Source organism: Equus asinus, chromosome 8 (genome assembly GCF_041296235.1).
Source record: "Equus asinus isolate D_3611 breed Donkey chromosome 8, EquAss-T2T_v2, whole genome shotgun sequence".
Taxonomy (NCBI): domain Eukaryota; kingdom Metazoa; phylum Chordata; class Mammalia; order Perissodactyla; family Equidae; genus Equus; species Equus asinus.
This window is the reverse complement of record NC_091797.1, coordinates 54,218,293-54,236,877: the sequence shown is the minus strand read 5'-3', so window position 1 is coordinate 54,236,877 and position 18,585 is coordinate 54,218,293. Positions and strand designations below refer to the sequence as shown.

Genomic DNA, 18,585 nt, shown 5'->3' with positions numbered 1-18,585 from the left:
TGCAAGAGCCTGGTGTCCCCAGGCAGATGTTCAGTTTCGTAAACATTACACAGGACTCTAATGTCCTCATTTATAATCCACTGAGCATCGTAATGGAAATGGATTTGTTTATTAAAATACATAATCTGAAATGACATGGACAGCATCACGCACACTTTTAACCTTGGGTTAACACTCAAGGGTTACAATAACAATGCCTCCAGCAACTTTCTATTTTGATAGCTCTTCAGAGTTTCCAGAATACTCTTGCATACACAGAACCTCAAATGATCCTAACAATAGAGTCCTTAGGTAATCACTATTTGGAAACAAAACAACACAATCAAAACACTGTTCTGTGGGTATTTACGTTACAAGTTGATATTTGAAACTGCCTAGTTCTTCAAAAGTTCTCATCGTTGGTTATTTTTTTCTAGTGGGATAAGTGAGGTAGACTGGAGGAATGGATACATTTGTTTGGAATGAATTTGGCTTTGGTTTTTCCTAAGTGTTGTGATTGTGGAGGGGTGTCATGGTCCTTTGTGGAGAACTTGGTGAAAGATCATTGCTCCCATCACCACCTCTTGTATATTCTTCAAATGCATTTGTGCACTTAGGGTAAGTGGAAGGAAGAGCAGAGACCATTGTTCTTTTTTGTGCTCCTCCCTTTCTGAAGTGGGACATTTCTCAGAAGACCTTTTAAACAACATATCATGGGCCTCCCAGCTGGAATGATTTAATTGCTTTTGGATTCACACTGGTGTTGTGTTGTGTAAGGGCTGGAAAGCAATCATTTGGATGAGTTTACCATGTTTCTGCTCTGTGGTTGCCTTCAAGGTGCACTCAGCCCCTTCTCTAGCTGCTGGTGGAGGCGTGGGATGTGCAGGCAGGGCCAGCATTTCTTGCCATAGCCCTGCTCAGTAAGGAGACCCTCTGTCATTGACAAATGCTGTTTTCTTTGATAGGTGTTTTCATAAGATATCCTTTTTACTATTTTTAACTTGGCAGCTCCATTTTTTTCCTCTTGAGGCAAGTGAATATTCCAAAAAGTTGGAATATGGTCTAGGAGCATTTCTTTTTAAGAGCAGGAGTACACATGGAGCTGGGCTAGAAAGTATTTGTTCCTAACCATCCACCATTTCCGCCTTCGGGGCCACTTGGCACCGTGGTTGAGAGCATAGTGCTGGATCTTGTCTTTCCATTTATGGCTGCAACTTTGGGACAGCTTTCTGTGTTTTAGTTTTCTTACCTTTTTTCCCCTTAAAGATTGGCATCTGAACTAACATCTCTTGCCAGTCTTTTCTTTTTCTTTCCTTCTTCTTCGCCTCCCAAAACCCCCCCAGTACTAAGTTTTATATTCTAGTTGTAGGTCCTTCTGGATGTGCTGTGGGTGATGCCGCTTCAGCATGGCTTGATGAGCGGTGCTAGGTCCGCGCCCAGGATCCGAACCGGTGAAACCCTGGGCCGCCAAAGCAAAGTGCGCAAACCCAACCACTCCGCCACGGGCCGGCCCCTAGTTTTCTTACCTTTAAAGAAGAGATAATAGGAGTGCCTTTTTCATAGATTTTTGTGAGAACTAAATGAGTTATTTTATGTTGAAAGAGTTCATAACTGGTAGAAATTGCCTGTTGGCTGTTACATTAACACCACAGGTGATTAAAAAGATGTGGAAGCCTAGAATAACTTTGTAATTGATAAGAGAATCCTGGAAAGTTAGTGTTTTTACATTCCTGGCACACAGTGAGGGCTTTCTGAGAGGTGACTCTTACCACTGTGAGTATGTGACATTATTGACCATACCAGAATGAGCTGTTTCAAGCGTGGTAGAAGGTCCCCAGTGACACCTGTCCATCAGTATAATCAGCCTGTCCTGTTTCTTCTCATTTTCCTTAAGCACTGGTTCCACTGGTCCACGCAGGACCCTTAGGGACATACATAGAACAGCAGGCCAGCACCTCTTGTGTTTGGTTTGGGGATGTCTCCTCCTGGGAATGTTAGAGCCCCTCTCCTCTATGGTGAGATGCCCATACAGATTTCTGTGACAGCCCACTTAGTCAATGTGCCTGATGATGGACAAGAAGCTCCCGGCTCAGATGTGTCTTCGTAATCTGCTGTCATTGGGCCAATTATTTAACCTTTTAAAGCCTCAGTTTCCCTGTCTGTAAAATGCTGATAATACCCAGTTTTTTCCATTAGGGTTAGGGTTGGGAAGGGGGGGAGGGGAAGTGACCGTTATTGGCCATCGTGTTTCATTTTGGGGTGATGAAAACGTTTTAAACTTAGATTGTTGTAATGGTTGCACAACTCTGCGAATATGCAAAAATCCATTGGATGGTACACTTCAAATTGGCGAATTACATGATATGTGAATTATAGCTTATTAATGATAAACTAAAATCTGTTAGGACTAAATGAGTGACAGATGCATAGAGCCAGGCACTGTGGTGAACTTGGTAAGTTCTCAAAAAGTGGAGGCTGGCTGCTGTCCTGTTCCTGGCCTCACACTCCATGACTCTTTCTTCTAAAAGAACTCTAATACCCTGCGGTTCTAAAGAAATTAGTAATAATGTATTAGATTTTCAGAATCTGCAATTAGTCTTGTTGTCCACAGTTGGGTGGGATATGTTTATATTATACACATTGTAAATTGAATTGGTGAGCTGTTCACCAAACTGCTCAGTATTTAATATTTTCAGCTAAATTCATCTGAGCTGTCTTAAGGGAAATTTTTAGTCCACTTGGGAAGTCGTGCTGTTCCCAGAGACTATAAAATGTGTGTATAGAAGTTTTGAAAGTCATCTGTTTCCTGGAGGGTGAGTGGAGGTGTATGTGATAGAATAGTGGATCCATAATATTTATTTGGAGAACCTTGAAAACAGTCCTTACTATAATGCAAATATTGTTGTATTTAGTTTTTCATTCTAATATTTTTATTCTGAAAATTGCTAATTCTTCTATAACTTGTATAATTGACTGTGTATATGGGGTGCCTTCCAGTTTAACTCTCATGCACGTTTTTAAGATCTCTCTCTCCTAGTGTGTTGTGAATAGTTACAGATTCCTTGTTCAAATTCAGAGGTGGGCCAGAAATCTTACCATTTACTTCAGATGTAGTTGGTCTTTGAGAATTCATCCCCTTGAATACAGTCATGTGTTGCTTAATGACCGTGGTATATTCTGAGAAATGTGTCATTGGGTGATTGCGTCATTGTGCGAACATCATAGAGCGTGCTCACAGAAACCTAGATGGTATAGCCTACTACACACCTAGGCTGTGTGATACTAATCTTATGGGACCGCCGTCATTATGTGCCATCCATCCTTGACTGTACAAGGTTTTATGAAACCCCAAACTGGAAAAACACTTTATTCATCATCTGTTCAAAAGTTAATGCATGTCCTCTTCTGAGTATAACCCATAGTTCTGCACTCCTTGTCTTGTTTCTTGAGAGTGATGAAGTGTGACATCCCTCTCAGCCCTCTGCCTGCTGTCCTAAAAGGCCATTTGCTCAGACATCCTCTGCTGCCACCCCCGGCCCCCCCCCGCCCCTCCCCCCTCATCCTTTGGAGAATGCAGATGCCTTAGCGCCACCTGATGTGGGCACAGGCTAGGGGATTTGGGCAGGGGTGGGGGGAAGTTGGGGGAGGGTTAGTCACTATCAGGCCATCAGCCTGGTTGTTTCCTTGAGTCCTTTGGGGGCCAAGTGGGCCAGGAAACCATTTTTCAATGACAGAAGCCATTCATCCTGATTTATGGTCTTTCTCTTTCCCTGACCTTTATATTCTCATAAAGGTCATGTGTCCCGTTTAAACTTCAGTATCAGAAGTTATTAGGAACATATGTAAGAAACATGTTTAATGGCAAATCTGACTCTTTTAGTTATTTTACATCATTACACATAATGTTTTCACAGTTTTATATATTGGGATTGTGGCAACCAAATTCTGATTGGAAAGAAAATTCAATTTGCTTTAAAATTTATGTGTATAGATTTCTTTCCTGTTTTTTATATATAACCAAAGTGGTGGAGAGATTTCACCGTGCAGAAATTCCAGTGGTACTCCACAAACACCACATGAACCAGCAGAGCTTGCTTGTGATACTGGAATCAGGGTGCATGGAGGCCGCGGTAGGTTTCGCATGGGCTCCCAGTGTGAGCTTCCCTTCGAGATTATAATGGAGCGTCTGCTGACCTAAACATGTCCTTGCTGCTTTCCTAGTTTTACACATGAATGCTGTGGCTAAGTTAGTGGAGCTGTTTTTGCCCAGGGCAGACCGGGTTACAGCACTCACACATGCTGCGTTAAAATCCTTTTGAACTCTTGGCACAGGTTGGCAGACATGCCATTGTTTTCAGACAATAGTGACTCAAAGTTGAACTGGCTCCAGGGAGCCAGTGCTGCTTTTGTACAGTAACAAGGATTTAATGCCAGCCAATTGATGGAGTCTGTCTTCCCCAAGTAGGGACGCCATGTAATGACATGAAGCTTACATTTAAATGTCTGGCTCAAGATCAGAAACTTGGTGTGCTTCTCCTTTCCTTTTTGTAAGCCATTCTTCTGTATTTACAATGATTGGTTTTGTCCCTTTGATTTGTCTGGGGTAGGGCAGGGAGCGGGTCTTATTTTCTGTAATTTTGTGCTTAGTCCAGTCTTCGGGCCTTCTTCTCATCCTTTCCTTCTTGCCCTTTGTGTCACTATTAGCAGACATTACAGGCTCTGTCCCTTTTTCCCTCTCGAGGAGATAAGGGCTTCAGAACCCTGTTAGCTCAGGTCAGACACTGAGTCATCTCAGGGTACCATGTAACTTTGTCAGACGCCAAACGAGGACTGCTTTCCTATTCATACCTAATAAAAAATGTCCAGATTGTCTCCTGGTGTTTAGATGAGGTGCCCTTATTAGCATGGATAATTAGCAAGATCGGGGCATCTGGAAATGGGAAGGGTGTGGAGACAAGCAGAAGTGGACTGCTGGCCCTGTCAGCTCTGTTTGAAGGGAATTACTGTTTTCACACGTGGTTCTTGTCTTTGCCATTGCAGCAGGAGCTTTCAAAAAGATCATCCTTCTTATATTTGCATAACTCCTTTCTCTGAAGAACACAAAGCATTTTATATACTTTATTTTGAATTCTTCAGTGATTCCTGGAGGCGAGATAAGGGGAGGCAGCTGGCTTGTAGTTGAGGGAATTGAGGCACAGATGTGTTCGCTGATCTGGGAGCTAGAAATCACAGCCCTGCAAGAGGTCGTGTATTTAGGGAGGCTTTTAAAGACCTCGTGATTGGCTTTTCATAGACTGCCTTATGGGTCTCCCGCAGGAATCTCGTCGGGGTCCAACTGTGTGAACAGAGCTTATATGGGGAACATCCTTTAGTACAAACTCCCTGGAGCTTTAAATGTGGGCTCTTCCTTGGAGAGGGTAGCTTTCCACCTTTCAGATGATCATGGGATTGCTGTAAAGATGTTTCTGAAATAATTTCTCTTGCCCATTTCTTTTTCATCCATTCTTGGGAGCAAATCTTACCTTCTTAGGCATGAAGTGACTTGAAATCAAAATATCAGCCTTTGGATTTAAAGATTTTGCTTGCCCTGGTGTGGAAACATTTGTCTATAGGCCTAACTTTCAGAGTATGTGTATACAAATCAATATGTTTGTCTCTGTTCATTAATGTAAAGCTGTTTATATCTGGGTACAATACAATTTCCTAATGTGGCTCTCTGTGATAAATGTTTTTTTTTCTCTCCTTAAAGAAACAAGCCCTATTATTCCTTTTAATTGGGTCCATGTGCGTAGGTCCTCCATACATCCAACTTTGTCTGTCTGTCTCATGTTCACGGGGTTTAGTCTTTCCCTGGGAGAGTGAGTATTTTTTCCTTTCCCCTTCTGGAGAATCTTACAAATTAAGACAAAAGATAATTACTCAGAGGGGCAAAACTGGCAGGTTCCCACGACACTTAAAATTAATGAGCTGTTGAGCACAAAATATACCTTGTCTCTGGCTCCATCGTCTTTGCCCGCCCCTCCCCCTTCCCATTTAACACTTGATTTGACTTTTTGGCTGTGTTTACCATTTGGCTCTATTGCTGCTGTAAAATAGCAAGATGGTGACAAAGTAGATTCATTTGAAAACTCTCTTTGTTTGCAAATGAAAGTTAATTTTATTCAATTTTTAATTTTTGTATCCTTGAAAACTTTCTCCTTTGCTGTTTGTCTGATCAACATAGTCTTTAGTAGAATAGGGTTGCCTTTCACAGAGCAGCCAGATTGGTTTGTGTTGGTGGTGGCACCTGCCTCCCCTATCCCATCTGATTCACTTTCTTGTCTAATCCCAGAACCCCACAGATTTGTCTTTGTTTTGCAGGGCTTTACTTTCCAGAGCATTTTCCTGAGGAGTTGGTTTGGTGATGTTGGTGGTCGTTAAAACTCCTCCAAGGCATTAGAATAGGATCCAAGAATTGTGCATTCCATTTCAGGTACAGATAATGCTGAGGAAGCCTCTGTTTTCTATTAGATCTCAGGAAGATACTGCTGGCTAACTACAGTGTCGCTCCTAATGCATTTCCTTTAAGTCTCACTTTATTTAGGAACTGGCTGTGCCCCTTGGTTCATTTGGAAAGGAGTGATGTAGAACTGAACACTGGTTCCTGCAGTGCCCTGTTACGGGTCTGGTCATTGACTCTGTTGGAATTAGTGTGGTGATCCTAACAATCTAACACTTACCCAGGTCTTGCTTCATGCCCCGCTCAGCCCCTTTCTGCATTAATACTTTCTCCCTGAGTCCTCAGAGCAAGTCTGTGAGATAGATAGTAAATGGGGAAGCGAATACTTGGACAAGTCACCAGCCCAACGTCAAATGGTCAGCAAATGATTTTTCTGGCTTCAAACTTAGGTAGCTTCATCTCAGAGCCTGAGCTTTTTGCGGGATGTGTAGGTATAGACATAAGTACAGGGTCCATCAAAGGCCCTGGGAAACCGTGAGATTGATGGAGATTGATGTAGCCCAGCAGTTTCAGGCCTTTGGTCTCAAGACCCCTTTTTACTCTTAACAACTATTGAGTGATGCCCAAACGGCTTTTGTTAATGTGGATTGTTTTATTGTTATTTACCATATTAAAAGTAAAACAAAATTTAAAAATACTCATTTAAAACCCATTACATATTAACACAACATTTTTATGAACAGTATCTATATTCCTAAACCAAAAAGCTACTGGTGAGAAGAGTCGCATCCTTTTACAGTTTTGCAAATCTCTTTGCTGTCTGCCTTAGTAGAAGACAACTAGATTCTTATGTCTGCTTCTGCACCAGTGTCTGCAGTATATAGATTTGGTTGGCGTATATGAAGAAAATCAATCTTGGACAAATACGCAGTTGGAAAATGGAGGAGCCTTTGTAGATGGTGTTATTCTTTGATACTACACCCAGACTCATCCAGTGGTCGTTTCTTAAAGGTCAGTTGTTAATGGGAGTCTGACCCTCCATGGTTCATGGAGAACCTCATGGGTGAACGTTTCGTACTCCATTACATTAAAGTCCATCAGTTTGCCTTCCACTTTGAGTGGATCTCTTACCCATGCACAATTTTGTAACATCTTGTATTGATCATTTGAAAATAATGGTTTGCTGAGTTCTGTACCTCTTCCAGTTGTCGGCTCCTTTCCTTATACAGTATCAAAGGATCCCGTAGCTCCTCTCCACTGACCTCATCAGAAGAGTCTTTAAGTGTTGAGAGGCTGTCAAACTCATGATGGCAGATAAAGGTTTTCCAAAATTGTAATTTTGGCCTGAAATTGTGAATGCTATTAGTGGCAGTTTTGCAAAAACTGTTAGTTATTTTCCTTGACAGGCTCCCTTTATTCATTTTTGAGAAAATGACTGACAAATAACTGCAGCAGTCCTTCTTTCAAATAGAAATATCATTCCATAAAAAAGTATAGCCAGCTTGCAACTTAAACAGTTACACCAGGGCTTTTCCCTGGAAACAGCCATTGGATTTTGGTATGCAGAAGAAGACATTTAACACTTGGTACTGCTTCATCCCACCCTTAAATGTAACTGGCTTTTTTTTTTAACTGCTAATAACTGGTGATGAAGAATACAATAATTATTAGTATGGTTTGGTGCCACTGCGCTGATTTCTGTTAAGACAACTACAGTTTTGCCCACCTTTTGTTGCTGTTGTTTAAAAACATAATAGTTTTGAGATGTAATTAACATACTGTAAAATTTGCCCATTTAAAGTGTACAATTGAATAGTTTTTAATATATGCACAGTGTTGGGCAACTATCATCACAATCAACTTTAAAACATTGTCATCACCTTCCCCCTGAACACCTTTATACCCATTAGCAGTCATTCTCATTTTCCTGAAACCTTCCCCACCCCTGGCCACCACTGAGCTACTTTCTGTCTCTCTGTATGGATCTGTTTGAGTCATTCCATATGAATGGAATCATATGGTATGTGACCTTTTGTCATTAGCTTCTCTTCGTTTACCATAATGTTTCCAACATTCATCTAAGCTGGAGCATGAATCAGTACTTAGTTCCTTTTTATGGATGGATAATACCCCATTATGTTTATATAAATACCAGTTGATGAACCTTTGGATTTTTCCCCACAATTTTTAAGTATTGTTAAAAATTCTGTTTTGAACATTTGTATAGAAGTTTTTGTGTGAACGTATTTTTCATTTCTCTTGTACATACCTGGGAGTGGAATTGCTGAGTTGTCTTGTAACTCTGTTTCACCTTTTGAGGAACTTCCAGCCTGTCTTCCAAAGCAGCTGCACCATTTTCCATTGCCACCAGTAGTGTGTGAGGGTTCTGATTTCTCCGTGTCCTCACCAACACCCCTCCTTAGCTGTCTTTCTGAGGATGCCATCCTAGTGGATGTGAGTGAAGGTGTTGTCTTGTGGCAGTTTTGATTAGCATTTCCCTGACTGCTAATCCACCTTTGGTCTTGCACCATTATTGAAATATCACTGCAGTGAGAAAGGCAAATTACTGTCTTAGTATAATTATGGAAATAGTTTTGACTCACAGCATCCTCTGAAAGGGTCTCTGGGTCCCACAAGGGTCCCACAAGTCACTCATTAACCTAGTAGAAAATGTCGGATGTGTTTTCAGTATTGTATTTCTCCTGGCTCGGTCAGGGCATTAGCAACACTTCTTTTTCTCATGAAATGGATGCTGGGAGGCAGCTGGGGTCAAGTGGGAGAGGCTGCCATGAGTCTGCTCAGGCCAGCTGTTGGGCTGTGTGGAAGCCCTTCTTGGTACTCTGTCTGCAGGGTGCACAAGAGGCAAGAGGAGGTCTTGCCACAGTCGGATCACATGGTAACCTGAGATGGTTCTTTTGAACTTGCAGTAATAAGGTTTCCCAAATCTCTACATAGGAACGTCTGTTATCCCCAGTCTACAGGTGAGAAAACTGAGGGTTAAATAACTTGCCCAGTTACAGACAACAGGGCTAGGCATTCACCTCCTAGAACATGGTGTTACTAAAGGGGACAAACCCATAGGATACAATTTTTATTAATTGAACAAAGAGAAAGTAATTTTAGAACTGGTACTTTTTCGTGGTAGTAACAAAGCATGGAGGAGTATGGGATATTTGAGATTTGAAAAAAAAATGCGACAACTTCCTGTACTGTGTTTCAGTAAAGGAGCTGTGTTCGCTGCTTTAGGAAATTGGTGAACGGTCAAGAATTGCCTGGATTCATGTTTCTTAGCTTGATTTTCGATCACATTGAAGTATGACTTCTTACGGATGTTGCTTTTAATTTGTTTCGAAAGCAAGCACAGATTCTGCCAGCTTGGGCATGATTGATGGTTTCTGACAATATGTCGTTACTTACACTTAGCATAAATGCCAGCCATTTGAGGCTCTCCATTTTCTGTGTAACTGAGAGTATCCAGTAGAACCACACACAACACGGGATCATATACCTTATTTTGATGTGGCATGACATGTACTTCAGTATTGAAATTTTGTTTAGAATATGTAATCACTGGCACTGAACGTTACTGTAGCAATCAACGTTCACATCCATTGTAGATATGGAAAATGTAAATCTCTCTGTGGTACCATACCCCAAGTAATAACAAGTGGACTGAAGCAGTAAATCTAAGCAATTGAATCAGAAAGGAGGAAATTTGGAGGAATATTTTACCGTTGGACAATATGGGAGGGCTTTCTAAGCATAAAAGCAAAGAGAGAAACTTTAAAAAATGGGTTACAGATTTAGCACCACAGCTGATGCAAAATCAAACGACAGATAAGAGGAAAGTGTTTGCAGCCTGTGAGGCATGAGCGTAATTTAAAGGATCCTTCCAAATCAAGGTGAGAGACAGTGTTGAAGGAACTGTAGATAGAAGTCTGGAGGAGGCATCCTCAAAAGAGAGATGTCCTTTTTCAGCTGTCTGAAGGGCCAGTAGAAGTGGGTGAGTTTGATTTGTCCTTCTTCAAGCCAGCAGGAAGAGATTTCAACTTGAAGGAGGAAGAATTTTCTCTTCACAGCTACCTGGTCAGGTAGTGACTTCTGCCAGTCCCCTCTGGGGTGGGGAGGGTGTGGAGTGGAGGTGCCTGATGGACAGGTAGACACAATGACCTTTTCAAGCTTCATCTGTGAGGAAATGTACAGGAGCGTTTTTAAAATGACAGCTACAAGGGCTTACTGTAGCTTCCCCTTAGCATTCTGCCTGGAGCTTGTGAGGTGGAGCAGACCAGGCATCAGGCACGGGTGTCCTTCCTCCCTCCCTGAAGAAGTAGGTCTGCTGGGATGGTTTGAGGGGAGTGGGGGGCCCTGTGGGTGCAAGGGGAACAGATGTGAAAGGCTCCTTGATTCCATGGATGAGCCAGACCTGAGGAGTCTGTCCACGTTTGCAAGTCCCAGCTGTAAAGCAGAGGAGAAAACTCACGATGGCACTGTAACTGAAGCTTACTGTAGAAACCCTGAGCATCACCCTTCTCTTTTGAACTCCGTAAGTGAGTGGAATCCCACAGACACTTTGCACATTGGCACCAAGAACCACCTGGGCGTTGGGGAGGGGAGGAGGCTTGGACGCCAGACCTACCTGGGTGTGCTGGTGATGGCCTGGGCGAGGTGCTCACCTTCTCCACACCTCTGGGCTTCATCTGTAAAATGGGCATGACAACAATGTCCTCTCCCTTTGGATTCAGAGGCTGAGTGCACCTCAGAGCTTTAGCGTGGTTCACCTAATTCATGGTAAGCACTTAATACGTGTTAGCTGTTACTGCTCTTCTGACTTCTGGAATAGGAAAAGGGTCTGGCTCAGTGCTACCATGTCTCTTTCTCTTTCCTCTGTGGTCACTGATGGGTCAGGTAAAACAGTTGTGTGCCTGACCCATAACTGTCAGCACATCTGCAGCCTCAAAATGTGTAACTGTTAAATCTGAGAATATATTATTTCAGGTCCCCTCTATCTGTATACACAAGGTACTCTTGTTCTTGGTATGTGACTATTTGTATTAGTTTTTTCATTTTCATTTCTTTTTGTTTAAAGTGTGATGTTGATATTCTAAGGGCTGCTGGGGTTTTTTAGTAGGGATTTCAAAACATAAATTTTTGTGGTCTCTAGGTGTTTAGGATTATTCTGTACTTTGCGTTTTGGTGGTGGTTGTGTTTTGACTTGGGGTTGCTCTTGAGAGTGGATGAGACTTGATAGTCTTCCAGAATGTTTTCCTTTTGTGTCTCTTTTTGACTTCAGGATGTTTAGGTTACATGGCCTCATAATCAGTGTAGTGACTTCATTCTTCCTTTCTCTTCCTTTCCAGTTTTCAATGGTTCCAGCAGGTCATCACGGGAGAAAGAACCTGTTCAAAAACACAAAAGCAAAGAGGCCACTCCCGGCAAGGAGAAGCACAGCGATCACCGGGCTGACAGCCGGAGGGAGCAGGCTTCAGCGACCCATCCCCCAGCGGCCCCCTCCCCGGGTTCCTCGGCCAAGGGGCTCGCTGCTAACCACCACCACACCCCTCTGCATCGGTCGGCTCAGGACTTACGGAAACAGGTAAAGCCTGGCCGTGCTGCACCTGTGACTGTAGTCTGGCCCAAAGGGTGCCTGCCAGATGCTACCTCGTCATTTCACCAAGTTAATTAAAGGGGACATGTGAGTGGTAGCTGCACAAAATCCGTGTTTCGAGGGTTCTAAAAGCAGGAAGTGATGCTCTGAGGCGAGAGCAGGAGAGAGGAACGTACCTTTGCACAGAGATGCGAGTTTGCACACCTCTCTTCCTGTGAAGATTGATCTGCGTGGGCTGTGGGGGGGATTTGCATTCATTCTAGAGGATGCTGCAGGTGCCAAGTGCTGCGATCTGTTGAATCGTGTGTGTCGGGATGTATTAGGATGGTTGGAAGGGAGTCTGCCTCCTCACTGTGCTTCTTCCACTGCATGCGCCCTGGGCACCAGATGAGTTCCATGGTGCTGGGAGGATTTGGTTGTTTTCTCAGGTTAGGCAGAGAGCTGGTAAGTTCCACCTTGAAATGGGCCTGCAGACTGCCCAGTGTTGTCAGCAGATGGTCCTGGGCTGTTTATCTGTTCTTCTCAATGTGACAAGTTACCATCTCTCCACTAAGACTTGTGAGCAGAAGACTCGCGTGGGTGCACACATCGCTAAGCGGTCTGCATGTGGTGGGCCTCGGGGTGCGGTGGGGCATTTACTCAGCTGAGTGCATCTGCATCCTGCCTCTCGGCTGAGGGCAGGTGCACACTGCGCTCAGTGCTCCCACTGCCCCTCATTGCAGTGTTGGGTTAGATAACACAGATCCTGTTGGGGACACTCTTACGAATGGCCTGGGGCTCAGCCCTTGTTGCTGTCACAGGGTTCATGTCCTCGGACAGTGATTTCTCTGGACTCTGAGAGGGAGATCGTAGGGATAAAGGCACGTGCCTGGGGGCATGCAGCGACAGCGGGTCAGGTGGCATTTCATTGACCCCTCATGCTTCTGTTCCTCAGTCCATTTTAAAGTGTGCTAGCTATGGGGATCATATGATAGATGCACTCTCCTCACCAGGAATTTTAACTTAGAGTTAAAGTCTTCCCTGGAATAGACCAGAGGCTGTAATCTTTAAAGACTGATTCAGGGCAAGGTGTGGGTAGACTGAAGAGGTTTCTTGACTGGTAGTATTGTAGAATGGCTAAAAAGATGGTCATTATGGTGTGAAAATAGTGGAATTCCTCCTGTTGTTGAAATGTTCTTTATCATGGTCCTTCTGTGCTTCGTAATGTTTGAAATATTTCTCTCTGAATATGCTACTATGTTAATACACAGAGAGGGAAGTGTGTGTACACATACGTATTGCAGGTACCAGTTTCCATTCCAGACCACCACAATAAAGCGAGTCACATGAAGTTTTTGGTTCCCAGTGCATGTAAAAGTTATGTTTGCACTATACTGTAGTCTGTCAAGTGTACACTAGCATTGTGTCTAGAAAAATAATGAACATGCCTTAAAATACTTTACCGCTAAAAAATGCTACCCATCATCTGAGCCTTCAGGTGTCATAATCTTTTTGCTGATGGAGGGTCTTGCCTCAATGTTGATGGCTGCTGACTGATCATGGTGGTCGTTGCTGAAGGTTGGGGTGGCTGTGGCAGTTTCTTAAATAAGACAGCAATCAAGTTTGCTGCCTTGATTGACTCTTCCTTTCACAAGTGATTTCTCTGTAGTATGCGATGCTGTTTGATAGCATATTACCCACAGTAGAACTTTGTTCAAAATTGGAGTCACTACTCTCCGAGCCTGCCACCACTTTATTAACCAAGTTTATGTAATATTCTAAATTCTTTGTTGTCATTTCAACAATTTTCACAGCATCCTCACCAGGAGTAGGCTCCACCTCAAGAAACCACTCTCTTTGCTCATCCATAAGGAGCAACTCCTCATCATTAAAGTTTTATCATGAGATGACAGGAATTCAGTCACATCTTCAGGCTCCACTTCTAATTCTAGTTCTCTTGCTGTTTATGGCACATCTGTAGTTGCTTCTTCCACTGAAGTCTCGAACACCTCAAAGTCATCCGTGAAGGTTGGAATCGCCTTCTTCCAAACTCCTGTTAATGTTGGTATTTTGATCTCTTTCCATGAATCATGAATATTCTTAAATGCCATCTAGAGTGGTGAATCCTTTCTAGAAGGTTTTCAATTTACTTTGCCCAGAGCCATCAGAAGAATCACTATCGTATGGCTGTTACAGCTTTATGAAATGTATTTCTTAAATAATTAGACTTGAAAGTCAGAATTACTCCTTCATCCATGGGGTGCTGAATAGATGTTGTGTTAGCAGGCATGAAAACATTAATCTCATTGTACATCTCCATCAGAGCTCTTGGGTGACTAGCTGGATCGTCAATGAGCAGTAATATTTTGAAAGGAATCCTTTTTTTCTGAGCAGATCTGTTGGGTTATTTAGTAAACCATGTTGTAAATGGATGGGCTGTCATCCAGGCTTTGTTCCATTTATAGAGCTCAAGCAGAGTAGATTTAGCATAATTCTTAAGGGCCTTAGGATTTTCAGAATGGTAAATGAGCAATGGCTTCAACTTAAAGTCACCAGCTGCATTAGCCCCTAACAAGAGACTCAGCCTGTCGTTTGAAGCCAAGCATTGACTTCTCCTCTCTACCTGTGAAAGTCCTAGATGTCATCTTCCAATATAATTCCAGTGTTTTGTCTGCATTGAAAATCTGTCTTTTCGTGTAGCCGCCTTCATTCATGATCTTAGCTAGACCGTCTGGAGAACTTGCTGCAGCTTCTACAGCAGCACTTGCTGCTTCACCTTCACTTTGATCTTCTTGAAAGGGCTTCTCTCCTTAAATCTCATGAACCAACCTCTCCTAGCCTCAGACGCTTCTTCTGCAGCTTCCTCCCCACTCTCAGTGTTCATAGAGTTGAAGAGAGTTTGGGCCGTGCTCTGGATTAGGTTTGTCTTAAGGGAATGTTGTGGTTGGTGAGATCTTCTATCCAGACCACCAAAACTTTCTCCACATCACCAGTTAGGCTGTTTCACTTTGTTATCATTTGTGTGTTCACTGGAGTAGCACTTTTAATTTCCTTCATGAACTTTCCCCTTGCATTCACAACTTGGCTGTTTGGCTCAAGAGGCCTAGTTTTTGGCCTGTCTCAGCCTTCCACATGCCTTCCTCACTAAGCTTAATCATTTCTAGCTTTTGATTTAAAGTGACAGACGTGCAGCTCTTCTTTTTCACTTGAACACTTAGAAGCCATTGTAGGGTTATCAATTGGCGTAATTTCAGTATTACTGTGCTTATAATAAGGAGGCTGGAGGAGAGGGAGAAAGATGGGAGAAGGGCTGCTCAGTGGAGCAGTCAGAACACACACAACATTTATCGATTAACTTCACTGTCTTATGGCTGTGGCTTGTGGCACCCCGAAACAATTAGAACAGTTAGTAACATCAAAGATGACTAATCACATATCACCATTACAGATGTAATAATATTGAAAAAGGTGGAAATATTGGGAGAATTACCAAAATGTGACACAGAGACACAAAGTTAGCAAATGCTGTTGGAAAAATGGTGATGATAGTCTTGCTTGATGCAGGGCTGTCAGAAACCTTCAGTTTGTAAAACATGCAATATTTGTGAAGCACAATGAAGTGAAGCACGATAAAATGAGGTGGGCCTGAGTGGTTGGATGAGGTAGAATCCCTCAGCTTTACGTTTTCGCAGGCCTCAGATAGCGACTTCTTCATCCTTTGCAGTGTTATCTTGACATTAGCCAAGTGCTTTTAGCGTATTTTGAACATTTTCCACTGTTCCTGAAAGGCAGACCTCACAGTTTTCTTGGTGAGACCAACTGAGCATCATTGTGGAATTGGCCCCTAAGCCTGGGTGCCTGACTTTCAGGACCAAGAGGCACAAAGCGTAGGGAGCACCAGCCCTTTGGTTTCTGTCTGTGATGAATTATTCCCACTCCAGTGTCGGCCTTGTAGGCACTGTGCAGAGTTCTTCTACGGGTGTTTATTCAGAGAATAATTTACAAGGGACCCAGAGGGGGAGAGGACCAATCTGTGGGGCAGCAATGAAGGGCTTGTAAGGGGCCCAGGTAAGGGATGAATATGTGACTCTGTAGTCACACACAAACACACACACCCCTTCTTTTCTCTTTCACTTTCATGTATGAGGCTGGATTGAGTAACCTCTGGTCTCAGTAGGTCACAGGTTATCTTCAGCTCTGAGTACGTACTCTTCAATTCAGAATTCCACTTTGTAACGGAACAAGAGGAATTCTCACAGTGGGAAGTAAGAGTTGAGGGGAGCAGAAGGTACCCCCTGCTCTGGGATCACCCCTGCCCCCTGCTCCATGGCGTGCAGGTGTGGCCTGTCTCACTCACAGGCTTGGAGTTGAAGGGGAGATCCAGGGTGCCCCTTACACAGCAGACTCTTGTCACATGAGTGAACGCAGGAGCCTGGCTTGCTTGCTTTGTTCAGATTCGCGTCTGCAGGTGGGTGTAACTTGTGCAGGTGTTCAAGGGGTTCCTGCCATCACTCCTTCCTCTGCCCTACTCCTCCCTGCCTGCCCTCCCTTCCCTGTCTCATCAACCCAGGAGGGGTGGCCCAGGGCTCCCTGTTCTGGTTTGGCTCTGACCACAACCTTCACTCAGACCTTGATGTGATGCTTACCCCTCCTGGGCCCTCTTGTTCATCTGGAAACAGTCATGCCAAGCCCTCTCACAGGGATAGTGTGAGAAACAAAAGAGTAATTTTGAGACCATCAAATCCCATTAATTAAGTACAGTTCGCCCTCTGTATTCATGGGTTCTGCATTCATGGGTTTTGCATTTGTGAATATGGAGAGCTGACTAAGGGACTCAAGCATCTGTGGGTTTTAGGATCCGCAGGGGATGCTGGAACCAATCCCCTGTGGATAGCGAGGGACAGCTATACTCTGAAAATAAGCTCCCTAAAAGCAAATTGAAGATTCCTTTCTAACTGCCTGATGCAAGTGGTTATAATCTGACCGTTCATCTTTTCAACTACATAGAAGACAAAGGATACTCTGGTCTTTAATTCCAAATATGATTAGTTTTTTCCTTCCGCTCTAAAAGAAAAGGATGAATGTGATTGTATGGAGTGTGGATGGGCAGGATGGAGGTATGCAGTGTTCATGGGCTGCTGTTGAGAAGTAACTTTATCCTCTTGGCTCTGATGTGCTAGGAAGCGCTCTCTGATAACTTGCTCTTCTTACCTAAATATCTGCTTCCCCCCACCTCGCACAGTGCTGTGTGTGGTCCTAGGCTCGGAGACTCAGAGCATGTGGATAAGTGCATTGCCTCTTTCTCACTGTGAGGGCCCTTGCCAGACCTCGAGTCTTATAATACCAAACACGCTGTGTCTGTTGTGATGCACATGCATGTGTAACAGCCCCTGGAATTGTCAGGGCGGTGGTTGTCCCTGTATAATAATGTGGGTGTGAGGTAAGTGTTTGCCAAAGGGGCTAATGATGTTTTGCTTTTCATTTCCTTAAAATAGAAATTAAACTTCCGTTTTAATGCATTAAGAGACATGAATTTAGGATTGTAAAACAAATGAGCTTACACCTAGAGAGGGTTTTGAAATGCTAGTTTTCCAAGAGTGTCATGAGGAGGTTTTCACTTGCATAGAAATTTCTGTGGTGGGTAAGCCAGGATGTGGATTATTAGGCTGTGCCAAACACTGTCACCTCTCTGTTCTTATTTATTGCACTGTGGCTGAACTGAAGCATGGAGAAGAAAATCAGCAACTTGCCTGGGCAGCCAGCAGACACGCTCAGGCGGAATATCTGCTGAGCTGCGTTACATTGGAGCATAGGCTGCCACGAGGGAAAACGTGTGGGGGTAGCTGAAAAATCTTGCCCTCCTAAGATTCAGAGAGGAGTTTTAAGCTCTGTTTAAGCCAAAGAATTGGGACTATTCTTTTAAAGTTCTGCAAAGTGAAAAGTGAATATCCAGAGAGGAAAATGTGAGAAATTGCCTTGGCTGCAAGAATGTTTAGGGTCTTACACAACTCCTCATCAGGTTACGTGTGTCATTTGAATTGTACGTGTTGGTCATGTGCTATTTATGACTCAGTTAAGTTGCCTGTAGTGGAAGCAGGTGTAATACAGAGATTTTGGAACTCCCGCCAGAACCAGGTGTTCCTTGTTGAGAGTGGAGCTAAACCTCAGCCTTGTCCTGCTGCTTTGGTGAATGTTTTGATGCTGTTGTCCTCCTAAACTTGGGTCTGTACCCTTTCTGTAATGAAGGGGCCTGCCATACCAGCGGGCCTTCCCTCCCCTTCCCTAACTCCCTAGCTGCCCAGTGGAGTTCTGCTCATTTCAGGCTCTTTTGTTTTTTAATTCAAGTGTTAGAGTCCAAATGGACTATCCCCAACCCACAAATGTGTCTCTCTTGGGCTCCCTAGCTGCCTCTGGATTCTGAAAGGATGGGTGGAGGCATCCGACTCAATGGCTCCCTCTAGTGGGAAATAAGAGCTTGACTATTGAATTTTGGTCGCACTAAGGACAGCTTCCTTGACTAGGACTGGTTGCTATAAAACCTATTGGCTGTGGGCCTGGGGCAACCTGAGCACCAGGTTGGGTG

The 18,585-nt window shown here is 43.6% G+C and overlaps 1 protein-coding gene across 6 annotated transcripts in view; it reads left to right on the top strand.

Annotated features, from left to right (window-relative positions):
- JARID2 (jumonji and AT-rich interaction domain containing 2) overlaps positions 1 to 18,585 on the top strand; it is a 253,268-nt gene that overhangs the window by 203,323 nt on the left and 31,360 nt on the right. For all 6 annotated transcript variants that reach the window (XM_070515606.1, XM_014849531.3, XM_070515607.1 and 3 more), the window contains one exon: positions 11,776 to 12,011. In XM_070515606.1, coding sequence (XP_070371707.1) covers positions 11,776 to 12,011 — 236 coding nt within the window. The remainder of the gene's footprint in view (positions 1 to 11,775; positions 12,012 to 18,585) is intronic.